Below are 17,809 nucleotides of genomic sequence, written 5' to 3'. Positions count from 1 at the left end.
CAAATCAAGTCACCAACTACTAGCAACCTAAACTAACAAATACATGGCAGCATGCACTTGAAGGGAGGTTTTGTGGCCTCTGTGGTGATGCTGGTCACTCATCTCTTACCCAAAGAAAGCAGTGAAGATAAGAAAAAAGCATTCACATAACTGACATACTAGTGAAAGCACAGCTAACACTCATGGTTACCTGAATGGCACACTCTCCCTGGATGGCCCTTGCCCAACAGTCACGAACAGTTTACTGGTATTAATTACTTCAATATTTTAAAGCAAAAAAAAGTTTAAAAAAAATAAATGAATATTGTAAGGAATAGGAAATCAGTACTGTAAAGTCCAGCATGATTTTTTGCCCACGTCCAGTAGTCTGTCCCAAAAAAAGAAAAAACATTGTATGAGGGCACAGAAAATATTTTTTTTTGGGGGGGGGGGGGCAGTAAGCAACAGCTAAGGGTTATGCTGCATAATAACTTCTTGCACCAATTTCAGCACTTCAATTTAACTGACATTCATCCAAAATGGAAGAGAATACACTTGTTCATAAACTTGAGTTTAATTCTATCTTAATGTAACTTGGCAATGTACATATATATATATATATATATATATATATATATATATATATACACACACACACACACACACACACACACACACACACACACACACACACACGCACACGTGCGTGCGTGTGAATATACATATATAAACGTATAGATATAAACTGACTTACAAGTCTTCAAAAAATGTATTATCTTGCTGTAACAAGTTTAGAAAGAACTGTACAACATTACACGAGGAAGCTTGGTACTTAAAAATACCAGCAAATAGTTTCCTAACATACCAATCGGTTAAAAAAGTACAGATTATAATTAGTACATTTCTGAATTTGACCATTATGTAAACCAACCCAATTTTTTTTGAGTTGCATTAGTTAAATACTAGCTGCTTACAAGTACAGCAAACAAACAACCACTGTTTAAATTAGGGTGGGTTCTGTTCAACTTTTTTACCTGTGAATATCCTAAAAGAACCTTTTAATTTGGTAAACTGTAGCGAAAGGGCAAAAGAAAAAACACAACATGCATTCACGTAAAACAAAAAGAATTGAACAGAATCAACTACGCTTACCTGTGCATTTGTTTCATCAATCTTCCGCACTGCTTTAGAGTCAAATAAAACCTGCCTTCCTCTTCGTTCACAATCTTGGTAAACAATCAGTCGAATATTCTTAGAGTCAAACTCTGCATGAGCCCAGCTGCAAAATAAGTAAATAAAAATAAAAAAAAATGAATCAATCAATTCAAGCAACCAATAGACATTTTGATAATGCTATACTTTTATAAAATGCCCAGGTTTGGGGCTAGACATGACTGGCTCATTTTCATAGTTCCAAAGATAACAGATAGAAGATCTACAGCTACCTAAAAATGCGTTCCTGTTCACAGCAAATGTCTGTCAGTCATATCTGGGTCTTTCTTAGAGTAGTACCACTAGTTTAACAAACAAACATTTGATTTAGTTTACACGTGTCTCACTAATCTTACACTGACAGTCACAAATTCATCTAGTCCAACCTTAAACAGTGCATGCATGCACTGTTGTCAAATTCAAGTTACTTCAACTGCTCGCCCATCACTATACACTGAAGGAAATGCTTCCCAAGTTTAGATGCATCCTTGAAGGACATCAATATATTTGTTAATTACACCAGAAGACTAAAATGGGAAAACTGAATTTAACAGAACACAGAACATGCTTGCAGAAAAAGTCTGTGGAAACTCCACAATAAGCAAAGACATATGTCTAAGTGATATACACAAAGGAAAACATTCCTTTTGTACCTACACACGTGATAATTGCAGCCACAAATAAAAATGAAAACTCAACTTTTGTTCAACCAAACAAAACATCTAGTGATTGTATACATGCAGTCAAAGAAAGCTCAACTAAACCCCTACCAAATTTAGGGCACACACTTAATATGTGGGTGCATCCCTGATATTACAACATGCTGCTGTGGTATCACTCCTCCAGACTGGTGGAGTGTCAAATCAGATCAACACAACATTTTAGAGACATAATGTTGAATATGCATAGGGGACCTATTTCTATTAGCTACAGAACAGGAGTTTGCTCATGGGAGATTTGAATCTTACGTGAGATAACATCAGTACCTGACAAAAGGGCTGAAACTATTGCTTACTTTGACCTTGTTAAACACAAACATTATTCTGCATAAAGAATAATTGCTAAAGAAAATACATTAAATGTAAAACCACTCATGGGCCAATGGGTAAAAAGCTGATCAAGGACATGATGTCATCAGGGTCCATCTCATATGGGTTGGGGGGGGGTATCTAGGAAGCACAGCTCAGTGCTTCTCCCTCACTCTGAGGAATCATCCCTCTCTAGGGAGGGTTCCGTCCTTTTCTTAACAGATCTCTTAAGGCCAATGTGCACTTGGGTGCAAGTTCTGCAAGACACAAAGGAATTCTTCAATCAAGGAGGTTCATTGTTGAGGACAGAGTGGGGATGGTGACAGGGGATCTGGCAATTACCTGGAAACAGATGTTCTACACTTGAGATTTTATGTCTTTCTTAGCTGTGGTAGCTACCCTGGAGGACAGATGTGAAGGTGGGAGTTCTAGACTAGCACATCTTAACCAGTGATTTCATCTCTAAATAAAATTATGGGTTAATTGTCCTTCACTTCAGAAACTATGAAGGGAGCTTTGCCCGTGGATGTCCATGGTAGAGTACCTGGCCTGAATGTGCGGGCCTTTGTCTCACTGGAACACACATTGATCTGCAGGCATGATGGCCACAAAAGGGGCTTTGCCAGAAGCTTGAATACCCAAGATGCCTGGTCCAGGGGCTGCAAAAGCACCTCAATAGGCCTCATATCCTCGAGCCAAACAGGAACATCGGATGCCATAGTCACACCTGTTGAGTTTCCCAACTACCTCCTCTCTAAGGTGCTTGCCCTTACATTTCTTGGGAGTGGGGCATCCAAGGTTAGAGGTGAAATGGAAGATTCCATTGCAATGCGAGTCAAAGCCTCAAGCCTCCTTCTGTCCAAACAGTTTTGCAGGGAACCTTCTCCTCTTAAGTGCTTTATGAGTAATGCTCTGGCAAAACCCACAGTTTCCAATATTATAAACAAGTTCCAGGCAGAACTGAAAAAAAGACACTCAAAATGTTTGTGGAGTTTGCAGACCACAACACCACCTACCTTTTTTTGGAGCAAGCAACCCAAGTGTAATCAGTTGTCCAACCCTACCAAACAATGCAATCCAAGTCTTCAGTACACCAACTAAGGCTCCTGAAAAGAAGCAAGAACCACCACCTGAGAAGGCATGAAGGACAACAATCTGAACCTGCTGGGGCCTGGTCTGGGCAAAAGCGTCCTAACACTTTCAACATGTAACTTGTTACGCTCAGTTACCTTAGAATGTACAAAAACCTCCTCAGATAAAGTAGGATCTGACCTCCAAAATGAAGTTGAAGCCATGGTAAGGTTATTTGTGTATTTAATTAGATTTCAAGTAAAATTAATCATTGTACAAGATAACATTTTAAATCTATTAGATGCTTGGAAAATCAGATTAGGATTAAGAATCGTCTCAGTCAAATACTTTTGAACGTTGGTACTGCAAAACTAAGGATATGATTGGACTGTTAAAATTACACTGGGAAGCAGGAGTGTAAAGGTGGTTAAGGCGGGGAAGGAAAACCACATCACTGAGTTATCTTAAGATAAATAGTGATGATTGCCCATCAGCTGGGTAAGGGAAGTTGACAACGGATGCAGTCCCTTTTGTAGAAATCATGCATTTTTAAGACTACGTATGTCTACATGGAGATTTTGCTTAAATTTTACTAGTGGTCTTGTTTTATCTGGGTGTCTGTGTGCGTGTGTGCGTGTATGCGTGTGTGCGTGTGTGCGTGTGTGCGTGCGTGTGTGCGTGTGTGCGTGCGTCTGTGCGCGTGCGCGTGCGTCTGTGCGCGTGTGCGCGTGCGTCTGTGCGCGTGTGCGCGTGCGTCTGTGCGCGTGTGCGCGTGCGTCTGTGCGCGTGTGTCTGTGTGCGTGTGCGCGTGCGTCTGTGCGCGTGCGTCTGTCTTGCGCAGCGCGTCTGTGCTGGCGCTCGTGCGGCGTCTGTCTGCGCTGCGTGCGGCGTGCGTCTGTGCGCGTGCGCGGCGTGCGTCTGTCTTGGCGATAAGGCGTGCGTCTGTCTTGGCGTGCTGTGCGCGTGCGTCTGTGCGCGTGTGCGCGTGCGAGAGATGGGGATTACCTAAAGCACCAAATGACCAAGCTATGCTCTACATAGATAAAAAGTACTTGCATGTTTACTATTCTGACTCATGAAAATCAAAACTAGGTTCAAGAGAAAAACAGTGAAAGCAGAGTCCATTAAAATAAGCATGATAGACTCTCTAGAGTCTGAAAGAAGGAAATAAGGAGAGAATTTTGCAGTTCTCTAGTGAGAAATAAGCAGCCTTCTGAACTGCATTAACGCTATAGATGGCAAGGTACAGAGAAGAAACAAGTAGACATCTCTACAAGGCAAAAGTCTCTGAAAGGTTCATAGATGGTTACTAGGCTAATGGCCCTAGGGCCTTTACAAGCCTAGCCATGTAATGAAAACCGTGTACCCTAAATGACCATAGTTAAATGGTCATTGTTGGAGAAGTTCTATGATCAGCACAGATAACCCCCCCTGTCCATGAGGGACACAGGTGCCACTCCCAGAGTGAAGTTACGGTCACTCAAAGAGACAGACTCAATGACTTTTGTCTCATATGCTTCAAAGGGTGCTGGAATTTCTTACAGCAGTGCACAGATACATGCCAAAAGACCTATGCAGATGTTCACAAGATCAGGACATTGATATCAATCAATGGAGTCACATAAGAATGAAATTCAATACATAATCATTTTATTTATTTATTTATATTTGTTGACCGGGAGTGTCCGACTGGGCATAGGTCCATTTTCAGAGGAGGCCCGGGGAGAAAAGCTCCACAGTTAAAATAAACAGACAGCAGACAGCAGTTACATTGGATAACATAGCGATTAACAATTTACATAGCAATTACTTACAACATATTTACAGATGAAGAACATAGTACATCAGTAGACAACTAGAATCTTTATCTGTGAAGTACATAACAGACATTAATAAATGTTACAATAAGAAGTTCCTGCTGTATAATAAGTACTAGGCTTATGAGCATCTGAGCTTGCTATAATCAAGGTAGTTAGTGGGGTGGAAAGAAAGGTAGTGGTTGGATGGGGTGGGTGATATTAGAGTGGGAGTTGCAAGGGCATAGCCAGCATGTTTTTAGGTGCGCTTTTAGTAAAGTTTTGAAATGGGTGCATGATGGTATGGAGGTAATTGTGGGTGGGAGGGAGTTCTATAATTTGGTTATGGTGCAAGAGAATAGTGCTTCACCAGCAGAGTTATTGGCTTTAGTGATCTGCAAGTGATTTTTGTTGCTGAATCTTAGTGGTCTAGTGGTGCGATAGGGTTGGAGTCGATTCTGGAGGGATGGGACATTTAGTGGATGGTTTACTAGTTTGTGGGCGAGTGAGAGTTGACACCATTGAAGGCGGTGAGGGAGTTCAAGCCAGCCCAGTTCAGCAAGTGAGAGACAGTGGTGACTACGGTAGGATGCTCCTGTGGCGAATTTGGCGATTTTATTGTAACAGGTCTACAGCTTGTTTAGATCGCATAGCCTTAGGTTGGCATATATTGGAGAGGCATAAAGTAGGGTGGAGATAAGGTGGGAATTTGCTATTGAAATCTTTGCTGCTTTGGTGAGAAGTTGCTTATTTCTGTATAATGCTCCTAGTTTTCTGTGGACTTTTTTATGGTCATGGATATGTGAATGTCAAATTTTAGTTTATTGTCCATTTCCACTCCTAGCAATTTGGTGTGTTCAGTTGGGTATATAGTGGTGTTGTCTTTTGCTGTGATGTTAAAGTGATAGTTGTTTTGAGTATGTTTGGTGGGTTGGAAGATGAGTAGTTTAGTTTTGTTTGGGTTGAGTATTAATTGGGAATCGGATAACCAAGTTTCAACAGAGGAAAAGGCTTCCTGTGTGACTTTTTGCAGTTTGGGTACGGACTGGGCTGAGCAGATGATGGTTGAGTCATCTGCGTATTGTATGAGTGTGCCATGTTTGGTGGCAGAGGCTAGATTATTGGTGAAAACAGATAAGAGTAGGGGCTCAAGGATGGATCCTTGTGGAACCCCTATGGAGTTGGGGAGATATGTCATTCTGCCATACAACGGATTGCTGGCGGTCAGACTGGTAACTCTGAAACCAGTTGGTGACTGATTGTGAGAAGGATAGGTTATTGAGGACAGAGTTGTTTGTGTGGGACCATGAGGGCAGAGTATAATGGGATCATCAGTAATAAGGAAACTGAAAAGTCAAAAGTGTTCCAGTCCCTGAAGTGATTGATAAATGGCTATTTAATAATCCACCTCAATATTATGGGAGCTCATAAATGGAACACAGTCACCAAGCTGTTTTACCTACTGACATGCTGCTAAAGAAAATTTCAAGTCTGACAAAATACACATCCATGGAATAAATGCAGGTTTCCTCAGATGTTAAATACAGGTGACTAAAATAGAGTAGCTGTTTACAGACAGCACTGTCTGACAGAGGAGCTCGAGTATGTGTGTTCATCAGAAGGTTACTAAGCTTACAGCCCTAGAGCCCTTACAAGCCCAGCCATATTTATCCAGAGTTGCCCCAACTGTCAGTGGTTAAGTGAGTGAAGTTTGCAGCATTAAGGGTGGTTAATATCAACTTCCTCTATCCAAGAGGGACATGGGAGCCACCCCAGGAGTGAATTGCAGTCACTGATCTAGGCTGCACTTGAAGGTCATGGAGATGCTCTGTTTCATGTGTATTGGAAGCTTGTTCCAGAGAAGTGGTAGTCTCTGGGAGATCCATCTATCTATCCATCCAGCATGAGCTGTTCATGTTAGAGGCTAGGTTAAAATCCCTGGAGCAAGTGACCCTCGTGCAGTTTGTTTTATGAATGTGAAGCATTTCCATCAGCGGTGGGTCAGACACTGCACTGTAAGCCAGGCACAGGTCACCCCTTAGCAACCTATAGGGGACAGAATTCAGTAACAGTGCTTTCAGTCTATGTAAGACTTTTGTGTACCCTGTAATTTCTTGGTGAGAAACATCTGTGGTCTCTTGTTGCAGGTGTCCGGTCAGGTACATGCAAAAGGGAGCATTATACTCCATTATTGGTCTGATGAGGGCAGAGTATAATGGGATTATAACTTCCTTAGATGTAGATGTGATGCCTTTACTTAAAAGATGTGCTACACGGAAGGATTTCCTTATTACTGTGGATAGGCGATGGTCAAAGTTCCAGAGTACCAAGATCATGTACCACTGGGTCTACATTTGGGGGGGTGCTTTTTTAATGCAATTAGTAGGCATATTAGCTTTCCCCAGAGAGAAATAATAATGCATTTTTTTTTTATTTAGCTTTAGTCTGTGGCTTTGGCACCAATCATTTGTCTGCGTTAACCCTGTCTGCAGTACAATAAACCTGATTGCTCCCAACTTGCAATTGTCAGAGAACTTGGTCGGCCTCAGAAACTCAAAGTTTGCCTGGACTTCTGAGAAATGAATTCCAAACAGTAAGGGGCCCAGCACATACCCTATGGTACGCCACTGGTGACTGGTCTTTTGTTAGAGGTGGTCACCCACTACGACGATGTGTCTTGTCTGTCAGCCAGCTGGCTACCCATTTAATTTGCAAATAGGAAAGCTTCTCTACAACCCCCGATTGGAGGATCATGTCATATGCCTTGGCTATGTCAAGAGAGGCAGTATGCACAGTCTTTCCCTCATCCAGGGCCATGGTGACTTTCTTAAAGAAGTCAACTATATATTTAACAGGCATGACCTACCTTTAATGAATCCGAACTGAGTTGGGAGATTACCTATGTCCTTCTTAAGGTCCATAATGACACTTTCCATGGTCTTGCAGATGAGGCTAGTCAAGCTTATGGGCCTATAATTCCCAGGATCGATTGATGGTCCCCCTTTGTACAGAGGGATTACTGTTGCTGTCTTCCACTCTGGCAGAATATAGCCGGTTTGCAGGCTGTGGCTAAACAGAAGTCCAAGTGGGTCTGCTAGGTCATGCTTTAAGTTGCTTAAAATGCAACCTGGCATGTTGTCTGGTCCCACTGATTATGGTGACCCGTTTCTTGAGATGATAGGCTGAGGAATGGTGGCAGGTATACTTTAGTGGATGACTATAGGGAATGGGGTAGGGGTGGGGTCTTGAAGTTTACTCCAAATCAGCTAGCAGGTTGGCTATTGCCTCCAGCCGAGTATGAGTGGTGCCATCCACAACCAATTCAGCACACAGCTGAGTATTTCCTTTTAGATTTCAGATGTAGTTAAAGAATGCCTTGTGATTATCCTTGGCTAGGGAAGCTATTTTTGCTTCATAATTAGCTTTAGAGGACTCAAAATCTCTAATTTGTTTGTTTAAGCTAGAGAGGGATTTCTTCCTCTGTTGAGCCAGTTCCCTCTTGTTCTTGGACATTAGTTTATTTCTCTTGTTGTATAGTCTGTTTATACTGGGGTCCACCAGGCTGGCTGTTTTTTTTTTGGCAAGACCTGGTTTTAATCCAGTCAGGTACAGCTGATTCTATACAACTGCTTTAGTGGTTATACAAGGTATTGGTGTGCACTTCTATATTGGAGTCAGTGTTATCTGCATTCAAGGGGGCTTTGAAACTTCTTATACCATCACTTAGTAGGGGGTACTTTGTCTTTGAAAAATTCTTAAGCATTTTTAGCTTAATGGGGTATTTGGTCTTATAATTACATCAACCACCACTGACTTATGGTCCAATCTTACAAGGCTGCAATGCTGTCCCAGGACATTCTTGTAGGTGTGCTGACTAGCTCTGCCAGAGTATTTGCATTGACAAAGTCCAATAACCTCTGAGCCAGCTTGTTTGTGGTTGTGCACGTTTCCCAGTCAATGGTAGGATAATTAAAATCATCCGTGAGTAACCTGTTGGGCTGCTGTATGGCAAGCGACTCCATTGAGTCCAGGTATGACATATGCTTTTCCTGTTTCAAGTTGTGAGACCTATAGCTAGCTATGATGTGGTAGAGGGGGCTTTGCCTATAGTTAATTGGCTATTATGGAGAAGCTCAAGATAGTCATCCCGTTTGACCAGTCTCAAGGTGTACTCATCCTTAATGAAGATGGATACACCCCCTCTTCTGTTTTTTTCATACTCAGTTTGTGGCCTGAATGTATGGAAGCCACTGTTGCCCTGCATGGCCAGGGTACTTTCCACGCCTTTGAGCCATGTCTCAGTAACTGCACAGATGTAAGGCAATGCTGTTCAGTGCACAACCAAGTTGCTCCTAGAGCAGCAGAAAAACTTGGAAGGGTTTCACTGACAGCTATTTAGAGAAAAACAGCTTCTAAGCTTATGCGACTATACAGGGCACTGCTAACCCCCGCTGAGCGAAGAGCAGCACATTGAAAATGTGAGGCTTAAATACGAGCAATGAGAAACAAGTTTTGAGCTACCTACCAAATCAGAAAAGCACACAATAAGCCTTTCACCAGCAACTCAGACAAGTTAGATAAGCACACCTCTGCCACAAGGTGCAGAAAAACACATTCTTAATGTAGAATAGCTGGTTTGAAGCCTAAGTGTAACAAGACCACATCAAACTACCTACAACTAACAGATGCAATGTAATACAGTGCAATTAACTACTTAAAGCAGCAGAAGACAGTATTTTTTTAAACCGGCGAAGTACAGGCACAGTATACAAGAGAAGTGCAAACAAATACTTAGAGCCCTTCTGTGCATTTCCCAAACAACCCAGGTAAAAACCTACTGTCACTAGATGAATAATCCCAGTACTCCTAATATAAAAACATAGTAAATGAGTGCCCAGAATGAAATGCTACCATAAACAAACTTAAAGATATGAATAGAGCAGTGTACTTTAAACAACTTATAAAAGTGTGATTATTCAACAAAAATATTTTGCTTTGTATAAATAAGCCAAGCACCATTCAGCTGTACAGAATTTATAAAGGCATTAAAAACAAGATAAGCTGATTAATAAACCCTCCAGCCAATAAAACTACATTTCAGGAATCTCAAGTGTTTCCCCAACCTAAACAGACCAGACTACCTCCCAGTGCACTAGATGGAAAATCCACAGACTTCTTTGTGTAACAAGTGCTTCCTGGAGAGTACAAATACACTACTATATTCAATAGCTAGCTAGCTAATGAATTCAGGTCAAGTAAATCAGTAGAACAGATAATGAGAGGCAAAATGCATTTTTTTTCAATACAAGCACAATGAAGGGCAAATACAGTTCAATATATCAACAGCAGTGTAGAAAGGGAGGAGCTTATTAAGCTCAATTTACAATAGGAGTGAGCAACTTAAAATTGAAAGATTTAAAAAGCACATAATCAACAAATGGGAGAGTGGGTGGGAAACACTAGCAGGGAATAACCAGCAGTGCTTTAGTTCATGTGGTCTTTTCAGCTAAAGACAAGGGGGCAAACATTCACTGTGTATTCAAGTATCACTCAAGAGACAAAGTACAGTTGTGTACACTTACCATAAATGTAGATGTTAGAGTGTATTCACTGTTGCAGTCATTACATTTGGGTTATCTTTTTGCAGGTAGCCCTCACTCGGCCTGATTAACGAAGTCTTGGGTCCTGCATCAGCTGCTGTCACTTCTTCCATGATTTCAGGTCATCAGGGGTATAAAACATGCAGCAGACACCATTACATCAGTTTTTCTTGCCCCAGATGTAAGGTGTCCCCTAATGGAAAGCAACTAAATATAAAAGTACAAAGATATACCTCCAACAAAAAATCAAATACACCAAAAAGGCTTTTAAGCATAGTAAAGGAAAGTAGAGGTATAGCCAAAAGAAGTTAGGGGAGTGGAGGGAGGATAACCAGGACTGCAACAGTGAATAGACTTGAACATCTACATTTATGGTAAGTGTACACAACTGTACTATGTTCGTGTTTCACTGTTGCAGTCATTACATTTGGGTAGATTCCCAAAGCTATGGTTGGGAGGAGGAATTTAGATAGCATTAGGGGCCAGCTATAAGGCCCTGCAGGACTGCAGTGGCAAAGCCAGCTCTGGATTTAGAGAAAACTGGCAAATGATAATGCTTGGTGAAAGTATGTACAGAACTCCAGGTAGCAGCTTCTAGGATGTCCCTGGTAGGGACGCCTCTGAGAAAGGCTGTAGAGGTAGACTCAGCCCTGGTGGAGTGAGGTCTGATCCCCTGGGGGATAGGTTTGCCATGGTGCTATTAGCAGAAATTAAGCAATCGCTTATCCATTTAGAAATGGTTTGCTTTTAAATAGCCTTCCCCTCTGCCCCTGCAGCAAATGCCACCAGCAGTTGTTCAGATTTCCTTTGAGGTTTAGTCCTGTCCAAGTAGAATCTAAGTTGTCTGTGCACATGTAAAGAATGCAGTATCCGTTCCCCTTTATTCTGTGGATTGGGAAAGAAGGTTGGCAAATGAATGGACTGATTGAGAGCCACACTGGATACCACCTTGGGCATGAAGGATAGATTGGTTCTGAGGGACACCCTGTCCGCATGAAAGATGATGAAAGGCTCCACTGCCATAAGGGCCTGTAATTCAAATACCCTTCTAGCTGAAGTGATTGCTAAAAGGAAAGCAGTTTTCCAAAAAAGAAACTTTAAGTCTGCAGTAGCAGCTAGCTCGAAAGGAGGTAGAGTGAGTTTCTCCAAACCAAAGTTAAGGTCCCAGGCTGAGGTTGGAGCTCTCCTGGGTGGTCTCAAATTTTTGGCCCCTCTGAGGAACTGCCTGAGCAGTGGATGAGAGAAGAAAGGAGGTTCTGTGTTATAATGAGCTGAAATGGCTGAGGCGTGGATTTTAATGGAGGAAAAAGACAGGCCCGTCTGAAGCATCTCAGTTAAGTATTGTAAAATCTGAGGTAAATTGGACGCTGCTGTGCTCATCTCTTGAGATTGTATCCAGGCACAGAATCTTTTCCATTTTCCAGCATAAGATTTTCTAGTACTAGGCCTCCTTGCCTCTAAAATGATATCCATCACAGGTTTACTGAGGTATGGTAAAGGAGAGATTATGTAATTAGCCAGGCTGCAAGGTTCAGTCTTAGAAGCTGAGGGTGCAGAATCTGGTTCTCCTGCTGAGACAACAGGGAAGGAGTCTGAGGCAGGTGCCATGGGGATAACCGTGACACACTGCACAGGAGGGGGTACCAGTGTTGGTGTGGCCAGTCTGGAGCAATCAAAATCATCCTTGGTTTGTCCTGTTTGATTTTTAGTAGTACTTTGGAGAGCAGAGGCAGGGGGGGGGGGGGTATAGACTGATAGGTTTTTCCAGCTGAAGGACAGAGCAGCCACGTTCCAGGCTGGTTTGTGGGGAGTCCTTGTGCAAAATTTGTCCAATTGGTAGTTCTAGGGAGAGGGCTCCCCCACTTGCTTGTCAACATGCTGAAAATCCTTGGTTCCAGTTTCCACTCGCGTGAGTCCATGAGGTTTCTCCTTAGTCCATCTGCCAGTGTATTTAATTTTCCTGGCAGGAACTGACCTTGTAGGTGCACTTGGTAGCTCAAGGCTGTGTTCCACAATGCAATGGCTGGATTGCAGAGGGGGTAAGAATGTGTACCCCCCTGCTCGTTTATGTACCACATAACAGTGGTGTTGTCCGTCTTTATCATTAGTTGTCCTGGAAGAATGTGGTCCTTGAAGGCTGTCAGAGCATTCTGTACAGCTAACATTTCTTTTTGATTGCAGGTGCATTTGACTTGGGTTCCATTTGCCCTGAATGCACTTCCCTGCCAGGTGAGCCCCCCAAGCATAGTCTGATGCGTCTGTTAGGATTTGGGCGGTAGGGGGTGGTGTGAAAGGTAGTCCCTTGTTTTGGTGGCAGGCCTCTGCCCTCCAAAGGAACTCTAGGCGTAGGCAAGGTAATATAAGAATCATTGCTTCTAGATCCTGAGAATGTTGACACCATAGGCGTTTTAGATACCACTGTAGTTTCCTCATATGCAGTCTTGCATATGGAATTAGAAGAATGCAGGAGTCCATGAACCCCAAGGCTTTCAGTATTTGTCTTGCAAACAGCAGGGTCTTTGTGGCCACTTGTTTGAAGTAGGTTGTCAAATGAATTTGTTTCTCTGGCATGAGATAAGCCATCTGGGAAGTTGTATTCAAGCTTGCTCCCAGGAATATAATTTGTTGACAGGGTACCAGGCGTGATTTCTTTGTGTTTATGGTGTACCCCAGACAAGTTAGAATCCTTCGTACAAAGGCCAGATGATTCAAAAGTATGTCCTGGCTTTCTGCCTGAATTAGACAATCGTCCAGGTATGGGTATATTTTAATATTTCCTTGCCTGCAAAATGCAATAAATGGAGCTAGGCACTTTGTGAATACCCTGGACACAGTAGATAAGCCAAAGGGCAGTGCAGAGAACTGACAGTGCGCATAGCCTGCATTGAAGCATAGGTATCTTCTGCAAGATTCCCTGATTGGGGATGTGCAGGTATGCTTCTTTTAAATCTAGTGTTGCCAACCAGGCATCTTTGCCTAGCATAGGAAGTAATTGTGGAAGAGTCAGCATCTGGAATTTTGGAATCTCCAAAAAGGTGCGTTTAGAGTAGACCGGTCTAGGACAGGAAGCCATGAATTTTATTTTCTGGGTAACAGGAAAAGTCTCAGAAACATTGTCTCTTTTCCTCTTCTGGTACCAGTTGAATAGCCCCCATGCTTGAGAGAGAAAGAACTTGTTTTTGGGCCTCTGCCCACTGACTTGGGGGTAGGTCCGCCCACCTGCTTGGTGTTGGCAACATGTGGAAGTGAAATCTGTATCCCTGGGACACTATATTTAAAACCCATTTGTCCTGGGTAATGAGTTCCCAATTCTTTGCATGAAGAGCAATCTTTCCCCCCAAAGGGGCAGCCAGTTAAGTGCTTGGAAATTTTAAAAGAAAGTCATTGAGACAGTTTACCATAGGAGGGAGTCTTATTACTCCCAGATTTGGAAGTGGAGGCCCCCCACTGCTTAGTCCTGTGTGTCCCCTGGGACTGAAACCTGGGGGTTTTGCTGTGTCTGGGTTTGGCTTGAGAAGACCTGGAAGGGGCTGGAAAGGACCAATTCTTAGAAGGCCAATGCCTACTAAATCTAGGAGGGTGAACTTGTAAGAAATATTTAACAGTTTGCATAGATTTAACTTTATCTTCCATATTTTTAAGCACTTTCTCAGCCTTGTTGCCAAACAGGCAGTCCTGATTTAAGGGAGCATCCAACAATTTAGCTTTAACATGATCAGGCAAAGATTGCTCCTTAAGCCAAGCATGCCTTCTGAATACAGACCCAGTAACAGCGGCCCTGCAAGAGGCCTCTAATGAATCAAAACCACACTGCAAAGTATGTTTTCCAATTGTTCAGCAGAATGCATTAAATCCTGTAATTCTTTATTTTCCACACCGTCATGAATAAACATTTTCTGTTTAAGCAATCCAATAACATGTTGCTGATACTTTAAAACTGGCAGTTTAAAGCCTTAATTGCCAAGGTTGCAAAAGTGTAAACCTTCTTAACCCATCTATCCAGTGCCCTGGAGTCTCTATCAGAAGGGGTAGGATTTTTAGCAGTAGAAGCCTTAATGCCCTTGGGCCCCTGTGAAATGGTCTCTGCATCCGCAATATGATTTTTAAAAAGAAACTTATGTGTTATCTGTCTGGTTTTCTGGGAGCAGGAGGCAAGGAATCAGGGGCAAACTAGATTCCGAAAAAGCATCATCAACAATGTCTAGTACAGGAGGAATAGTTAAAGGCCTATTGCTGAGGTAGGAGTAAGAAATCCCTAAGCCTCTTTTTTGAATCAGAAAAATCCTGGCTTTCTCAGTGGAAATGCTTCCTTAGAGTACACAAGGTTTCCCCCAAAAGAAAAATCCTGTGGAAGGGAAGCAGAGGGAATGGAATCCTCTGCATCAGAATCCTCATAAGTAGATAAGGGCAAATCCAGATCATCAGAAAAAACAGAATCCTGGTCAGAAGAATCATAAATCACTTCAGTCCTAGGCCTCTTAGAAAGGGGGGGGGGGTTGGCTACCCCTGGATTAGAGTTATTAGATCTTCAGCCATTCTTATCATTTGTTTTTTATGCATAGAGGCCTGAGCGTCGTTTTTTTATGCATGGTTCACGATTTAGGCCTAAGAGAAGGAGGCGTCTGTTTAATATGCAAGTCCATAGGGCTGAATACACCCTCAGAAGCCGGTGCCTGTACACCGGCTCCAGACCCATCCAAGGTAGAGACATCCGCAGGTTCCACAGTTGAAGCATCTCGCGGCACACCGGACTCCGAATGGGTCTCAGTAGAGGCCTGCGAATCAGAAGTAGCGGGTATCGGGGGCTGTGAAAGCACCTCACTGAGTACCGGCGAACTGGCGACTGGCTTAGGAGAAGTGTCGTCTGCAGCTTTGGACCTAGGCGGCCTGTCTCTGTCTTTATCTTTGTGTTTTTTCAGAATGTCGGTAGTCAGATGGCGGACTGAAGACATATCATGATAACTGAACCGAGCACCAAAATATTTGGAAGCGTAAATATACCGACGACGGATAGTTCGTGGTTTAAATAAGGCACAAAACAGACAGTGAGGTATGTCGTGGTATGGGCCTAGGCAAGGAATACAGTTGTTGTTGTTGTGTCTTTAGTGAAAATCTTTGAGATATTTGCTTTCCACAAGTAATGCAATTTACTTTTACTGACATTGGTTAAGAGCAAGAAAAAGTTTCCCCAATGGGGTACTTCGCTTTTAGTTGAAAACTTTGGTTCTGAAACTTGAAAAAGTACAGTTCTGTACCTACCATAAATGTACGAGTGTTCACACTGCTACAGTCATCACTCTTGGGTTATCCTGCCGTCAGGCGGTCCCGCAGTCGGCCCGAGTTCCAAAGTCTTGGTCCGGCGGCAGTTGCTGTCGCTTCTTCCCTGACGTCAGTGTGCCAGTGGCATACAAGATGCATCAGACGCCATTTTCTTCAGTTTTTCTTGCCCCAGATGTCAGGCGCCCCCAATAAGTAGGCAATACATATTGCTATATAGAAATATACATATAAAAATAAAACAATACCTTCAGTCACAAGCAAATACACCACAGAGGTTGTATAGGATAGAAAGGAATAGATAAGTCCAGCTAGTTCAGAGGGGATGGAGGGAGGGTAACCTGGACTGCAGCAGTGTGAACACTCGAACATCTATTAAATTTATGGTAGGCACAAAACTGTACTACGTTCTTCGTATTACACTGCTGCAGTCATCACTCTTGGGTTGAATCCCAAAGCTAAGGATGGGTGGTGGAACTAAACAGGGTTTGGAGAGGCTAGTGGGCCCTGCAGCACTGCAGTGGCAAAGCCAGCTCTGGTTTTAGAGTATAGAGGTAAGTGATGGTGCTTGGTGAAGGTGTGCACTGAACTCCCAAGTGGCAGCCTCCAAAATATCCTTGGTTGGTACCCCTCTGAGGAAGGCTGTTGATGTTGCTGTAAGCCCTGGTGGAATGGGGCCTGATGTTACCAGGCACAGATTTCCTATGGTGTGTGTAGCAGAAACGGATACAATGTCCTATCCATTTTGAAATGGTCTGTTTTGAGATCGCTTTTCCTTGAGATCCTGCAGCATAGGATACAAAGAGCTGGTCAGATTTTCTGAAAGCCTTAGTTTTATCCAAGTAGTAACGTAATTGCCTGTGAATGTCCAAAGAGTGTAGGAGCCTTTCCCCTTTGTTCTGGGGGCTTGGATAAAAGGTGGGCAAATTAATGGTTTGGTTTAGGGCCACGCTGGATAACACCTTTGGCATAAAGGAAGGGTTAGTTCGTAAAGAGACTCTGTCTTGATGAAAAATGATGAAAGGCTCCACTGCCATTAGGGCCTGTAGTTCTGAGACTCTTCGTGCTGAAGTTATTGCTAGCAGCAGGGCAGTTTTCCATGATAGGAACTGTAGATCAGCAGTGAAAGCTGGTTCAAAGGGCGGAAGTGTTAGCTTTTCCAGAACAAAGTTGAGATCCCAAGTTGGTGTTGGTGCTCTCCGGGGCAGTCCTATGTTCTTAGCCCCTCTGAGGAACTGTCTTAGTAATGGATGTGAAAATATAGCAGGATCCGTGTTGTATTGAGCTGAAATAGTTGAAGCGTGGATCTTAATAGATGAGAAGGAAAGTCCTTTGTGCAACATCTCAGTTAAATATTGAAGAATCTGAGGAATATTTGGGACAAGGGGATTTTGGCCTTTAGCCTAGTTCCAGGTGCAAAATCTTTTCCATTTGTCTGAATAGACTTTCCTGGTGCTGGGCCTCCTGGCCTCCAGAATGACGTCCATCACAGCTTTAGAGAGAAGTGCTGACTGCTTATTTAGGCAATTTGCCATGCAGCCAAATTTAAAGTCTTAAGCTGGCTGTGTAGCATCTGATTGTTTTGCTGAGTGAGCAGGTGAGGAATTGTAGGCAAAATCCATGGTGGGCCTTGAGCCATGTTCCTTAGTATTGGATACCAGTGTTGGCATGGCCAGTCTGGAGCAATGAGTACCATTTGTGGCCTCTCTAATCTGGCTTTCAGCAGCACCTTTGCCAGAAGAGGCAGTGGAGGAAAGGCATACACTGTCAATGCTTTCCAACTGAATGAGAGGGCGTCCACTTTCCAAGCTAGTGTGTGGTATGTCCTTGTGCAGAATTTCCATAG

The 17,809-nt window shown here is 43.0% G+C and overlaps 1 protein-coding gene across 3 annotated transcripts in view; it reads right to left on the bottom strand.

Moving 5' to 3' along the window:
* The window catches only part of FNIP2 (folliculin interacting protein 2), a 1,139,819-nt gene that overhangs the window by 835,708 nt on the left and 286,302 nt on the right, over positions 1 to 17,809 (bottom strand). For all 3 annotated transcript variants that reach the window (XM_044062054.1, XM_044062052.1, XM_044062053.1), the window contains exon 2: positions 1,132 to 1,258. In XM_044062054.1, the coding sequence (XP_043917989.1) occupies positions 1,132 to 1,258 (127 nt within the window). The remainder of the gene's footprint in view (positions 1 to 1,131; positions 1,259 to 17,809) is intronic.

This window comes from Protopterus annectens, chromosome 2.part1 (assembly GCF_019279795.1).
Source record: "Protopterus annectens isolate FY-2018-M chromosome 2.part1, PAN1.0, whole genome shotgun sequence".
In the NCBI taxonomy this organism is placed as follows: Eukaryota; Metazoa; Chordata; order Ceratodontiformes; family Protopteridae; genus Protopterus; species Protopterus annectens.
The sequence above is the reverse complement of the archived record's forward strand: the minus strand, read 5'-3'. Positions and strand labels throughout refer to the sequence as shown.